The following is a 14286-nucleotide window of genomic DNA, read 5'->3' on the forward strand; positions in this document are numbered from 1 at the left end:
ACACACACACACACACACACACACACACACACACACACACACACACACACACACACACACACACACACACACACACACACACACACACACACACACTCTCTGTCCCTCGGTGGCTCCGCCTCCCTCTGGCAGCTCGGCTGACAAAAGGCCAATTCAAAGCCAAGTGCTCTCGACGGCGTCTTAACAAGCCACCGGAGAGCCCTCGAGCCAGCGGCATGCTGGGTAAACCCTCCACACACGCACGCACACACACACACACACAGACACACACACACACACACACACACACACACACACACACGCTCCCCTCCGACAGATTGACCGAGGTAATTGAGTCTCCATTTGCATCGGGGAGCTTTCATCATCGGCCTGCTCGTCCACGCGGCGGCGTCCAGGACGGATGTGTGTATCGACCAAACACACCGACGGCAGCTGGCGTGTGTGTGTGTGTGTGTGTGTGTGGGTATAAATGGATGCATAAACGGTGCTCCACTACAGAGAGGTGAATCCTGCTGACGGCGAGCGATGCATGAATCCATAAAGAGCGACTGACACACGATGGATCGAAGAAGAAGAAGAAGAAGAAGAAGAAGAAGAAGAAGAAGAGGGGAGGACGGCAGGTGAAGGAGGAGAAGAAGAAGAAGAACAGGAAGTGTTTAAAGGTGCATTAGAGAGACAGCGTGTCCAGTTTATGAGCTGCAGCAGACATGAAGGAGTTCAGATGTTTGTGCTGCGTTTCACTAACAGGTGTTTCTATTATTGTGTCCACCCCATTCAGACCCATTCGTCCCACAATCATTTTAAAGATATATGTTGTTATAATAAATACAACATTTTAAACTATTAAATCAATTTTGTATAATTATGTTTTTTTTTATTAATCTTAATTATTAAAATTATAAAAAGTATTTTTAATTATTTGTTTTGATTTATTATTATCATTATCTATATTCAGTTTAACTTGATTTATATTATTACAGATTTATTTTAGATATCCTTCATTTTGATTGACTATTAACATGTTTTTATTATTCTTTTAATATTCTTTTAAATAATATTTGTATTTAAAAAAAATATTATATTAATTCTTTATTATCATTATTTTAACCTTTTTTTGTTGATGTTTGTTAATTTTTTATTTAACATTTTAAATGTTCTTAGTTTATTTGATCGATTATAATCTTTCTGTTTCATAATTTCATCTTGTTTAGAATATTCTTCTTTTTTTATTTGTAGTGTTATAATCCAGTATGATAAATGTATCGCGTTATTATTTAAAATATTCTTCGTACTTTTATTACATTTTTGACGGTCTTTTATATCATTTTTATAATTAAATATAATATATTAAATAAATATAAAATATCTGTGTCACACCTGAGTAAGATCATGAAAGCTCAGAAAAAACTCAGTAAGAGGCCCTTGAGTCTCACATATAATGGTTTTAGTTCATCATTAACGCAGGTGACGTGTTCACCTGTAGGGGGCGTGGCTACAGGAGCAGGTAGCTCATCTTCTTCGGTCTTTTCTGTCCCGATCTTCTTCCTCTCACTCTCAACGACACTCTTTTCCTCTCGTTCTCTTAATTAGCGGCATTAATGTGATTTCTTTGCACATAGTCGAGCAATTAGCAGCACTGATTGAGTTTCATTCGATTAGCCTCTGCTAACACGCTAATTGACGCTCGAGCTGCAGATGCAACGCGCTCGGAAAAAAAGCTGTTTGGTGCTGGAGGCGATGTGTGTGTGTGTGTGTGTGTGTGTTTACTCCCGAGTGTGTGTTGATGTGTTAAGTGATGAGTTTTAACACTAATTTACTGCATCAGCTGCTCTAATCGCTGATGGACGTGTGCAGTTTGGTGAAGTGTTTCCTCGGCTCCACGGGGAATCGAACCGACAACCTGCAGGCTGCAGAGGTGCCTTGCTCAATTGCAAAGACCACGAGGATGCTGGGACTTCAACGGGATGTGTTAATAAATAATAAACAGCTTCTTAAATGTGCTTTTCTTTGTGTCATGTGACAGAAAATAAATTATTATGACCCGTCAAAACCAAAGATGATTCATTTGAGAAAATCAGATTAAAGAATATTAAATGTTTCTACTCTTCATCGTTCTGTTTTCAAGGGTCCATTAATTAAAAAACAAAGCAAATAAATTAATAAATAAAATAAAGAAACCGTAACTCAAAGTGAGTCGGGCTGGAATATTAAAAAAGTACAAGTTACACTAATAAATTAATTTCCAATCAACAATTTTTTCATAAATGTCAGAAATAAATGGGACAAAATGTCAAAATTTAAGAGCCAAAGATAAAATATTTAAGTATTATATTTTGTCCAAAAAAACACTAAATATATTCAGTTTTCTTTGCCATAAAAGGGAGGAAAAAAGAAACACATTTAAGAAGATAGCAGCAGCTAATATTTAGCATTTTGACTCAAAACAATTAAGCTTTTATCACTTTAGTTTTCACAGATTAATCAATAAATGAACCTAATAAAAAAGTAAATGAAATTATTAAAATGAAGAACTTTTACTCTGGAAATCTTAGAAAAAATTAAAGTCAATATTATTTTATAAATTAAACTATTATCGAAGTACCTGTTTATAAATATTTATTATATTTATTATAATTAATATTTATTTTATTATTGTGTTACTTTAGATTCCTGTTTTTTTTTACCATAACCCTTGAAATAAATAAGAGTTTAATAAAGAACCTGTCGAATGCGACGCTCCGAACATCGACAAGACAAGTGTGTGTGTGTGTGTGTGTGTGTGTGTGTGTGTGTGTGTGTGTGTGTGTGTGTGTGTGTGTGTGTGTGTGTGGGCAGGATGTTGTGCCAACAGGGCAGAGAGCCGGAGCAATTAGCAGAAACATTACGGCTGATGTTCACATCATCAACGCAGACGTGAGCAAACAGACGACGAGTCCTCATTAATACGCAGACCGTGTGTGTGTGTGTGTGTGTGTGTGTGTGTGTGTGTGTGTGTGTGTGTGTGTGTGTGTGTGTGTGTGTGTGCCCTACATGCAGGCTGGGGTGGTAGGTGAGCAGTCCGTTGTCACACAGCGTCACGTACTTCTTCTTCCACTCCTTGTTCAGAGATTTACCGCTTCTCTTCAGCAGCATTCCCTACAGAGAGGAAACACAGGTACAAGTACACATGAGTACTACTACTACAAGAGGAAACACACGTTAGACATGATGTACAAGTACAAGTACACATGAGCACTACTATACAAGAGGAAACACATGTTAGACATGATGTACAAGTACAAGTACACATGAGTACTACTACTACAAGAGGAAACACACGTTAGACATGATGTACAAGTACAAGTACACATGAGTACTTCTACTATGTGTTGGCACAATGGAAAAGCATGTTTTCTTTTAACAATTGCCAAAACTACAGCGTTTATCACATCCAGAAGCTGTAAAAACCCTCATTATTGTCAGATTTTCATCTTTCTGACGGTTCTTGAACACATCATGTGTGACAAACACTTCCGTCAGATAAAAACAACCAAAACGAAGCTTGAAATTTGGATATTTCATCATAAACATTTTATTCTACACGTCTCATTTAAAATCTCTCCATAAATAAACCGTTTGTTTTAACCAGATTCTGTAAAAACATTCAATTCTGAGCTCTTCAGTGAAACTATGAAGACATGACTGATTCATCTGAGACCAACAGTCATGTGACTAAAAATCTGTGAAACTTGGACTGAAGTGCAGAAGAGTTAAATATTTATAACATGTGGAGCCTCTTTTTTTTCCAACATTGGTAACACATGTTGAAAAATGTTGGATATAAAGATTCCATTGTTTGTAAAATCAATTATCAAAGAAATTCAACTTGTTTTTTAATCTTTTTTTATGATTTATGTCATTCTAACTGCACTAAAGACATGTTCTCTCTACTTCTAGTCATGATCGTTCTGTTTCCACAGAGGAGCAGGACTTTTGTGTCGAAGAGAAAAATGTGTCAGGAAGGGTTAAAGTGTTTCTGAGGTGACGTTCTACACTAAACTATTATAAAGCATCTCTTTATGGATAGTTTGTGTGTCTTGTTAAAACAGGACATGTCGAACATAAATGTTTTTCAGTTCTCTCCACAATCACAACATCCGACTCTCTTTTCTGCCCTTCGTGCACATTAGAGATAAATTACATCCAGAGGTTTTGGAGCGGAGATAACGAGCTCACGGCCAGAAGACGGATCAAATAAAAAGTCTGCCTCTTCCCCCAAAAAAACAACATCTGAACACGAGCTGGACGTCTCGGAGAAATCAGCACTTATTTAATTGTGTGACTCGTTTTTTAAACACTCGCTCTCCTACGCACATCAGCCGCGGCTCACTGGACGTTTAGGCCCAGCGCCCGCACGCCCACACTTCATTTGAGCCGGATTCATTAGGTTACAGAGGGAGAGAGAGGCAGAAGGTCACGGGAAGGCGAGAGAGAGAGGGGGAGGGGGAGATCAGAGAGGCAGGGGGAGGAGCGGGGGATAAAACTGTCCGCTGATTAGCAATTACAGCCGCGCTGCCACGCGTGTCACTTCACTGGACCTCTGCAACATTAACACTCCGACAGAGGATATTAATAGAGTCCAGCCGTGAAGGGAGGAGGGGGGGCACCACTGAAGAAGAGGGGGGAGAGGGGGGGTGAGATGGACAGGAGCCTGCTCTCCGCCGCCCCGACCGCTCAGCTTTCATTACCGCGCTCGGTGGTGGCGGGACGGGCCCCGAGTGACCCCTCGCCGCCGGTGACGGCACATTCGGCGCTAATTGGCGGCGACATAACGCCAAGAAGGGGCGCTTCAGAGTGACGGAGACGGGAGGAGGAGGCGGAGGAGGAGGTGGTGTGATGGACGCCTAAAAGATTCCTCCTGCAGAGTCAGACAACGAGGACAGATCCTTTAGATGAAACCTTCTCTGGGTTCCTCTCTACACAATGAAGCTAAATGCTAACGCCGGCTACGTGGTTGTCTTTACATCTTCATCAGGTCAACAAGGTCACGTCTTGGTTCTGGTTCTGACTCCATGTAGATGTCCACCGTGGTGAACATGATACCAGGTGTAGATTAACTCATGATACAGATGTTTAAAAGGTTTTCACAGGGTATTCATTGGGCGATGTTGTCGCCAACGTCTCGTCTTCGTTAGCTAAGTCTTATTGCGAGTTGTTTACGCCAAGACGCGTTTGACGGACGCCTAAAAGAGTCTACGAGGTGAGATCACGATCCTGGAGAAAATACAGACGGACAACGAACAAGAGTGCTTTAAGAAAAACCTTCTCTGGGTTCCTCTCTACAAAATAAAGCTAAATGCTAACGGCGGCTACATCAGGACAACAAGTCACGTCTTGGTTTTGGTTAAAGACCAAATGTAGATGTCCAACATGGTAAACATGATACCATCATAATGATACAGATGTTTAGACGTTTGTCACGGGCTAGAAACCAGTAGGAACCAGAAGGAACCAGTAGAAACCAGTAGGAACCAGTAGAAACCAGTGGTTCCAGAGGTGTAGACGCGTGTGGAGTCTGTTTCCTGTTGCACATAAATCAGCAGTAATGGTTTAGAAGCCGTTGATCTAATCTGCTTCAGAGGTGATCTCTGGCGTGTGCCGGATCGGTTACTGGCAGATTATCAGTTTTTAGAGCCTCCGTCAGCTCGGCGCTGTTGTTTCCAGTGATTAACACTAATTTGAGCTCATGTCAAGAGGAAGTAAAGCAGAGCGCCGTGAGTGTGTGTGTGAGCTGCAACAACAACAGCGTTTCCCCACGGTGCAGTAAACGCGACTTGACGAGCTTCCTGCTGCTGCGAAGTGAAAGCTGCCGGCAGCCGTGCAGCTGTCAGGCCAGCTGATCATCCTGCCTGTTAGTGAGCGAGCAGCAACATGTTTCCAGGCGCAGACCGAGGATGTGTGTTTACATCAATTAAGACTCCCGAGGTCGGCGAGCCCTCATGGGAGCTTTTCCATTTTAATCAATCAACGGACACAACGGATTATGTGGTCGTTTAATGATCATCACGGGACCAGAGAGGCCTTTTCACAACGACGTTTGTGGTTATGTTACGTTGGAAACATTTGATCTGTTAGTTTTGGTTTCACATGGAATTAACACAAACATACTGATCACCAACATCCCAACGTCACCAACTGTGAGTGTCATTGTCGATGACGAAGAACCGTCTCGTTCTCGTTTCATCGCAGCGTCCTCGTCGCCTAGGACTCATCATTGTCGCCCATCTGTCATCGTAACCTCCGTCCTACGATCAGTCATTTTCGCCTAGGACTCGTCAATGTCTCCTACGTCTCAGCGTTGTTTCCTACACCGTGCCGATATCGTCGCCTACATCTAGCCATCGTTGAATAAGTCTCATCGGCATTGACTAGGACCGGATTGTTTCGTTGTCTCTTTCCTCGCGGCATTGTTGTCGCCTAGGACTCGTCATTGTCTCCTAGGTCGCCAATATACCATCATTGTTGAGGCCTACGTCCCGTGGAAACATTTTACAACAGACTCTTTATGAAGTCAGAGCAAATATCAGAAAAACATGTAGGCCCATTTACCACTGCAACTCGTTTTTTGTTTTGTTGTTGTTTTTCCTGCAAGTCTGCAAGAACTTCCTGTAATCGGTCCGAACCAGTCCTTAAAAAATGTTTTCTATCTAATTTATCTAAAATAATCAACAGTTGGCTTTTCAGTAGAAGTTCGGCAATATGACTTCTATATCCAGATAAAGATTGAAGACAAGTTTGTTGTGAATTGTTCAGAGTGTTTCTGAGTATATGTTGATTGTATCTTGAACTCACAGAGACTTAAGACTACAAATAAGAGAGCAAACTTCCAGTCAGATACAAATATCAAAAGCTATGAGTCTTTTATTTCACGTTATAGATATCTGACTAGGTGTGACTTCTTTCCATTTTTCAGAAAGAAACGACAAAACATGAACACACAATCCACCTAAATGATCCTTTAAATGTATTTAATTTCTGAGGGATTGATCTCTAGAATGTGAAATAAAAAAGACTGAGTAGAGAAGCGACTAAAGGAGAAGGTCAGTAGGATCTCTGACGGATGTTCCGGATGGTTCTGGAGGCCTGGACTGAACTAGACTGGAGGTGAGACAATATTTCTTACGCTTTCCCGTCCAAACCTGGTATTTGGGGAGGGAGACGTCAGCAAATTAATTCTGGTCATCCATCCAGACGATGACAAGCGATCAGTTTGCTGGAGGGGAAGGCTAATTGAACGCCGCGTCGAACCCCTCCTGATGGGTAATATCTTTCATTATTCACCTCCGCGGGCTTCATGACACACACACGTCGCCTCTTATTTTACCTTCGGGAGGGAGTGTGGGGGGGGCGGCCATGACAGCTCACAAGGTCTCCACATGGGATTATAGATGTGGGGAGATAAATACATCCTCAGATATACTCTCTCTGCACCGAGGCACTCCTACGCCCCGGTGAAGTATTGTGGGGTAGTGCTTAGGAAAAGGTCGCTAGCTTGAGGAGGGGGGCTTTGGGGGGCTTTGGGATGAAGTCATTTGTTAAGCATCCGAAAACGTCCAAGGGCATTATGGAGATTTACATCGGTTCTTCTTTACAGATCCAAACAAAGAGTTGTGTTCAAGTGGGAAGAAGCAGGAACGCAAGACAGGAAGGATGCAAGTCGTCTATTAGGAATAAATACGAGTTATAGATCCTTAAAAACTCCCCCGGACACACTCCCTCCTCTCCCACACTGACACACTTCTTCTCCTCGCTGAGGTATTGTGGCGGGGTGCTTAAGAAAAGGTCGCTAGCTCGGGGGAAGCCGAGACACGGAGTCATTCGTTAGCCGACGCATCCGAAGAAACGCTCACAGGGCTGGAACCCGAGGGTGTCTGATTAACGACATAGTCACGTGTTCGGGGAAGGAAACTTTATCTTTCATCTTAAGTTTGAGGATCGTTCCACAAGGTAGAATCCATAAAAACTACAAATATAACAACGCCCACCTTCCATTGTGTGAATCTAAGAAAGGAACTCTCTTAAGGTTTGTTTGCTCCTGGAGGCCGCCCGTCCATCCATGCGGACTAATCTACCCTCTAATCACTCAATCACACCCCTGTTTCCCTCAGACAATGGACTCTCCCCCGGCCTCTTGGAGGGAGTGACAGCGGATCGTGGAGGAGATACGGGGGAGGCACTATCTGTGGAGGAGACCCAGGATGATCTGGAACGGGGAGACCTTTTGTTCTTCCTCGTCCCCGGAGAGCAGGAGGCTAAATTAGAGGTGTCACCCCCCACCCCCACACGATGGCGGGCGGACGCTCCTTCGTCTATCGGCGATCGCAGCTCATCCATCATCCTCTCAGACGGTTTGTGTTCTCAGATCAGGTCTAATCACGGCGAGTTAAAGGAATGAAAGGAAGGAGAACATTTCTGTTTGACTCCAGGTGAACGTCACCTACAAACAACTCATGACCACATAAAGGAGGTCATTCCTACGAGGATCGTCTCGTACATAAAATACATTCAGTACACAAGCTTGTGTTCTGAACTCTCAGATTTATCTCCATCTTCTTTAAAACTATCCTGATATTTTATATCACAGAAGAATAGGACTTCTGCTAGAGCTTCAAATAAATACGTTTGTCGTCATGACGTAAACACAAAGACAAGAAATTGTAAATTAGAGAATTTGATCTTCTCATTGTTTGAGAGAAGGTTGTAGATTATTTCCCCTCTTTTGAAACAAGTACTACTACTTTCATGAGTCCCGTGAACAGAGAATAATCTCCCGTTATACTCCGCTCTCGTTTAAAAGACTGTGCAGTCGAGTGTTTCCTTCTTTAAAGCGTCTCTTCCCTCCGTGAGGCCTCTCGACCTGAACACCGTCGCTACAGGAGACGACGCCACCACAAACAAGTCGAGGTAAAGAACCCACGACGAACATCAGAGCGCCGGTCTCCACGACAAGGTCGCCGCTGATGAGGCAAGGACAGCGGAGGGCCGGACGCAGACCACATCAAATAAAACACCACAGAAGAAGAAGAAGTGGGGGCCGAAGAGGAGCTGATTTATCTGATAAGAGTTCTGGGTAATTAATTAGAAACTCAATTATCCAAACCTTACTTCAGCAGTCTCAATTCATTAGCGGATAAAAAACCTCGCCCCTCGCTCGCCCCCCGACCAACCGAGAGAGAGAGAGAGAGAGAGGAAGTGGAGACGGCGGCATGGCGCTCCTCGTCCTCGGCGGGAGGAAGACCCCTCAGGTCAGCGCTCTGTGGTCCGGCTCATCATCAGTGTACACAAACACACACACATGTGGAACAACAAAGCGGGCCGCGGGGACACACTGAGACACCCCCCACCAAACGGTAGAAACGGCATGGAGCGCTCCGTGGAGACCGCCGTGCAGAGGCGTAATGAGCAGATCTAAAACTGCTCTTTGATTGACGCCTGTGTTCCTTGTTTTAATTATTTCTCAAACTAAAAAGAAAGAGACCCCCCCCCCCCACACACACACACACACACACACACACCACCACCTCCAGAAAAATCTCATTTCAGGGGTTAGTGTGCATGACAAAAATGTCATCATGGCCAAAATGGCTCCGAGCGGTGACAACCTTTCCCAGGGAAATGATATTTTTCCAATCCGGCGGAAGGCGGATCGTGTCACCCTCGTTAAAGCCTTGATAGCAGGTCTTTAATATTCACCGTCTTAATTAGGGCCGCAGTTAATTTCATTAAATTCTTTGGCTGCTAAATGAAGCAGATTATGAGACATCTTTTATTGCGAAGCGTGAAATTACAGCCTGCCCGCTGCCAATGGCGGGGCGAAACTAATGAATTACAGGGTAAATAACACCCGAATTAACCATCCAATTTAACTCCTTACAAAGCGGCCGGCGCCGAGGGGGGACGAGTAGACTTGTCAAAACCACCCAGCCCCGCGCTCGTCTGCAGCCCCGCGAGAGGCAATTACAACCTCGACACTAATCAGCTCCTCACAGTCAAGAAGAAGACGACGGGAAGACGGCGTCGGAGGCCTTGAGACTTCTGCAGGAATCAGAGAGGGAATGTTCTTCTGCAGCAGGAGGTCGACCAGTGGAGGTCAGAAACACAAAGAGTCCTACACGGGACGCTGAAGACCACAAGAGACCGGGTCCACCAACGTGGTCTCTTAGTCTCATCTCACAGGCAACGACTGCGATCCGGTGAACACCATGATTTTACAAACTATAAAGGCCAAAACACTTCAAAAAGATAATAAAGTAATAAAGTAATTGGATTATAATTACTTTAAAAGCTAATTTGTACTAATTTCTATCAGTTATAGTAGCAGAGTTGAGATCTGGGATGCCCACAAAGTCCAGAAAAGAAGTCAAGAAACAATCAGAATGCTGGATTTCTTGACCATAATTTAACCGTAAGTCAAAGGTGATCAATAAAGTTTGATTGACGATTGTTATCCTCCAATATTTAGTAAAATATGAGATCAGGACTTCATTTATGTTTTTCTAGTCTCTGATCTCTGATAATGTTGTATTACAACCAAGAGCTAGTAACGTTAGCAGCACCGCTAACGGCTAACAGGAGGAGAGCTAGTAACGTTAGCAGCACTGCTTTTAATACATAAAAATACAATATTTTATTTCCTTATTATTTGAATTGTGTGTTTTTATGAAGAAAAAAGTACAATGTAAAAGTATTACATTTAGTATTTTTGATGTTTTACTGACTTACTGAGTGGTTTAATTCAAATAAAGAATGTTCTGGATCCTTGTAGACCAGCTGATCTGTATCTGACACTATGGATCATTAATGATCAGCGTATAAAACGTGATCAGGGATCTATAAAAGTTATGTGCCGAGCCTCCAAACGGCTCCAGTAAAAGGTGGTGTTTGTACTGGGCAGCTCCCAGGTGGACCCTCTCCGAGGACCTGAAGGATTAGAGGGACGTCTGCGGTCCCGGCGGCGGCGTCGGAGGAAATTAATTTGTTAGATTGTTTTTCTTTTCAAAGCTCCTCGTCTCGGCGCCATCGTCTCTCTCCGGTAATTAGCGGCTAATTAGCGGCGTGGAGCAGATGTCGGAGGAGCCCCGCGCCGTCAACACAGCCGCTGTAAACAAAAGCTGGACGCATCCGGACGGGACGCGGACCAATCGGCTGCAGGGGGCGGGGCTTCCTCTGAGGTTCCATGAGTCTCTGCTGGACGTCTCGTCCTCGTCTCTCCACATGTTTGAATCTTTAGATCCTCGTGCAGGTTCAGACTCTGAGTTCTTTAGAAGGAACATTAAAGTGGAGAACGCTTTCACCCCGATGGAGAGGCATTTATCCAGACGCTATAGGACTGACTTTGAACGCACCGCTCTTCACTTTTCAATCAATCTGCTGTTTCATTTGCAGTAAAACAGTCGAATAAATGTAAATCTAACTCGTCAGAATTAAGAGTTATGAATAAATAACATTTTTCTGATTGTAATAGAAGATATTTAAACAAATTTATGGATCAAAAATAATGTTTTCAGGATGTTTGATTGAATTCTGAATCTGTATTTAATCTGTTTTTAATTAGGTTCATGATTCTCAAAGTAAATTATCAGTATAGTTTAGATATTTTTACTCAAACTGTTAATTAATACTTATTTACTGTTTTATAGATTTAGTTTTTATACATTTTTCTATTTTAGTCTTTATTATCCAGCATCTTCTTCTCGGTCTCAAACAGCTTCCTCACTAACAATAAACAGCTGGATATAATATTTATAAAAACCTAAAAATAAAAACAACATTTCTCTTGTTAAAAATAAAAGAAACATTAAAAATCTGTTTCTGAGCGACTCCGGCAGAGAAACGGTCGGACATCGTTTCCTGCTGAACTCCCGACTGTGAGCAGAAAACGACGAAGACGACGTGACCTCCACACACACACACACACACACACACACACACACACACACACACACACACACACACACACACACACACACACACACAGTTATTAAGAGAGTGTTTAGGTCTGTCTGTCTGTGCTGAAGAGCTTTCCTGCACATGATACGTGCAGTTTGTGAGGATAATTACCTCTGAGTGGAAACCCGCCCTCTTCCCATTATAACCAACCGAGTCCTGGTCTCTGTGTGTGTGTGTGTGTGTGTGTGTGTGTGTGTGTGTGTGTGTGTGTGTGTGTGTGTGTGTGTGTGTGTGGTTTTAATGAGCGCTGGACTCTCTTCACGGAGGCGTTTCTCCTCTAACAAAAGGAGAAGTGAACCTCCGTCACCTCCAGTGGTGGAGAGTCGCTCTAATGAGATCAGGAGGCGGACAAGTGGCTTCAAACACACACACACAATGACACACACACACACACACACACAATGACACACACACACAATGACACACACACACACTCAGGTACAAGATCAGAATAAACAAAAGAAGAAGTAGCAGTGAGACGCCTTCAGAAACTTGAATCAACAGAAAATCATTTTACATTTAAATCCATAAAAAACAGAGCGATGATTAGAGCGACTTTAACTCTGTTTGACTTCAGGAGTCGGACTCTAATCGTCGTTTCTTGATTCCACAGTTTATTATACAGATTATTAAAGTGTTTTAAAGGAAGTATGTTAAAAACACAGCGTGAAGCTGAAGGACAAATAAACCAATAAATAAAATAAAAATCAATAACGCTTCTGTGGAGCCGTGATCAACTTGGCTGAGACCAAGAGTCACATGACACGAAAATCTGACTGTCCTGCCAAATGTAATATATATATATATAGAAGAAGAAGAAGAAGAAAGAAAAACTAAAAGAAGAAAAACAAAAACAAAAACAAAAAGAAGAAAGAAAAACTAAAAGAAGATGAAGAAGAAGAAGAGGAAGGAGGAAAAGAAGAAGAAAACCAAGAAGAAGAAGAAGAAGAAGAAGAAGAAGAAGAAAACATCTGGCGGTGCGTTTGAGGCCCCTGGGAGCTGCAGAATGATTCTCACACATTCACATCAGTGGATCTCTGCTGTGACTGAACGACGGGAGCTTTTCTTAAAGAGCGACCCCAAACACAAACAGCAGCACATTGACTCCCCCTCTCTCTCTCTCTCTCTCCCCTCTCAGTGTGTCTCTATGTCTCTCTCTCTCTAATCACAGAAGCCATTTGTTCATTAGCAGATTACAAACGAGGCCGCGGCGACGACACAAGAGGCAGCGATTAGTGCTTGTTAATTGTCTGGTTTGCTTGTCGGGAGGAAAAACTACTCCCCCCCCCCCCCTCACCCCCTCCTCCAACAGCTCGTTCCCCGTCAAATTAAGAGCTCAGATTCAGGTGCTCTGCTCTCCGTCGCAGCGGGGATGTTTGATTCTGTGTTCAACACTCCATCCTCTGCTCCTTCTGCCTTCAAAGACAGGCTTTGAGAGGATGAGGAGGGGGATGAAGAGGAGGACGGGGGGGGCGGCGGTCTGTCTGGAGGACCCAGGAGAGCCCCGGTCTCTAATAGATGTTAAGTGTGTGATTCCTCCGTTAATCAGCTCACCTGTTTGATGGGGATGGCTCTCCCGCTGCCGATGCTGTCGGCTCGGGCCTCCGGGCCTTTCTTGTCCTTGTCCGGCTCGCTGGCCTTCCTGGACTGAGGACCGGAAAAAAAAACCCGTTAGTGTCATCATCGTTAATCTGAGGTTCACTGCAGAGAGGCTTCATGGAGGGGAGATGGTTAAGAGGGGTTTACAAGGAGGAGTTAGGATAAGGAGAGAGTCAAAGGAGGAGAAAAAACTGCATCGGTTATAGTCGAGTCATGTCTCTTAGTAGCTATTTTGTGTCCCTTTTTAGCTATTTTGTGTCACTTTGTAGTCGTGTTGTGTCTCTTTTTAGCTATTTTGTGTCCCTCTGAAGTCATGTTGTGTCTCTTTGAAGTCATGTTGTGTCTCTTTGTAGCTATTTTGTGTCCCTTTGTAGTCGTGTCGTATCTCTTTGTAGCTATTTTGTGTCCCTTTGTAGTCGTGTTGTTTCTTTGTAGCTATTTTGTGTCCCTTAGAAGTCATGTTGTGTCTCTTTGTAGCTATTTTGTGTCCCTTTGTAGTCATGTTGTGTCTCTTTTTAGCTATTTTGTGTCCCTTTGTAGTCGTGTCGTATCTCTTTGTAGCTATTTTGTGTCCCTTTGTAGTCGTGTTGTGTTTCTTTGTAGCTATTTTGTGTCCCTTAGAAGTCATGTCGTGTCTCTTTGTAGCTATTTTGTGTCCCTTTGTAGTCATGTTGTGTTTCTTTGTAGCTATTTTGTGTC

General features: G+C 43.2%; 1 protein-coding gene across 2 annotated transcripts in view; it reads right to left on the bottom strand.

The window, feature by feature from the left end:
- Window positions 1–14286, bottom strand: part of agap1 (ArfGAP with GTPase domain, ankyrin repeat and PH domain 1) — a 101005-nt gene that overhangs the window by 31874 nt on the left and 54845 nt on the right. For both annotated transcript variants that reach the window (XM_054623635.1, XM_054623634.1), the window contains 2 exons: window positions 13543–13635; window positions 3031–3135 (listed from right to left, as the gene is read on the bottom strand). In XM_054623635.1, the coding sequence (XP_054479610.1) occupies window positions 3031–3135; window positions 13543–13635 (198 nt within the window). The remainder of the gene's footprint in view (window positions 1–3030; window positions 3136–13542; window positions 13636–14286) is intronic.

The sequence above is a fragment of the Anoplopoma fimbria genome, chromosome 22 (genome assembly GCF_027596085.1).
Source record: "Anoplopoma fimbria isolate UVic2021 breed Golden Eagle Sablefish chromosome 22, Afim_UVic_2022, whole genome shotgun sequence".
In the NCBI taxonomy this organism is placed as follows: domain Eukaryota; kingdom Metazoa; phylum Chordata; class Actinopteri; order Perciformes; family Anoplopomatidae; genus Anoplopoma; species Anoplopoma fimbria.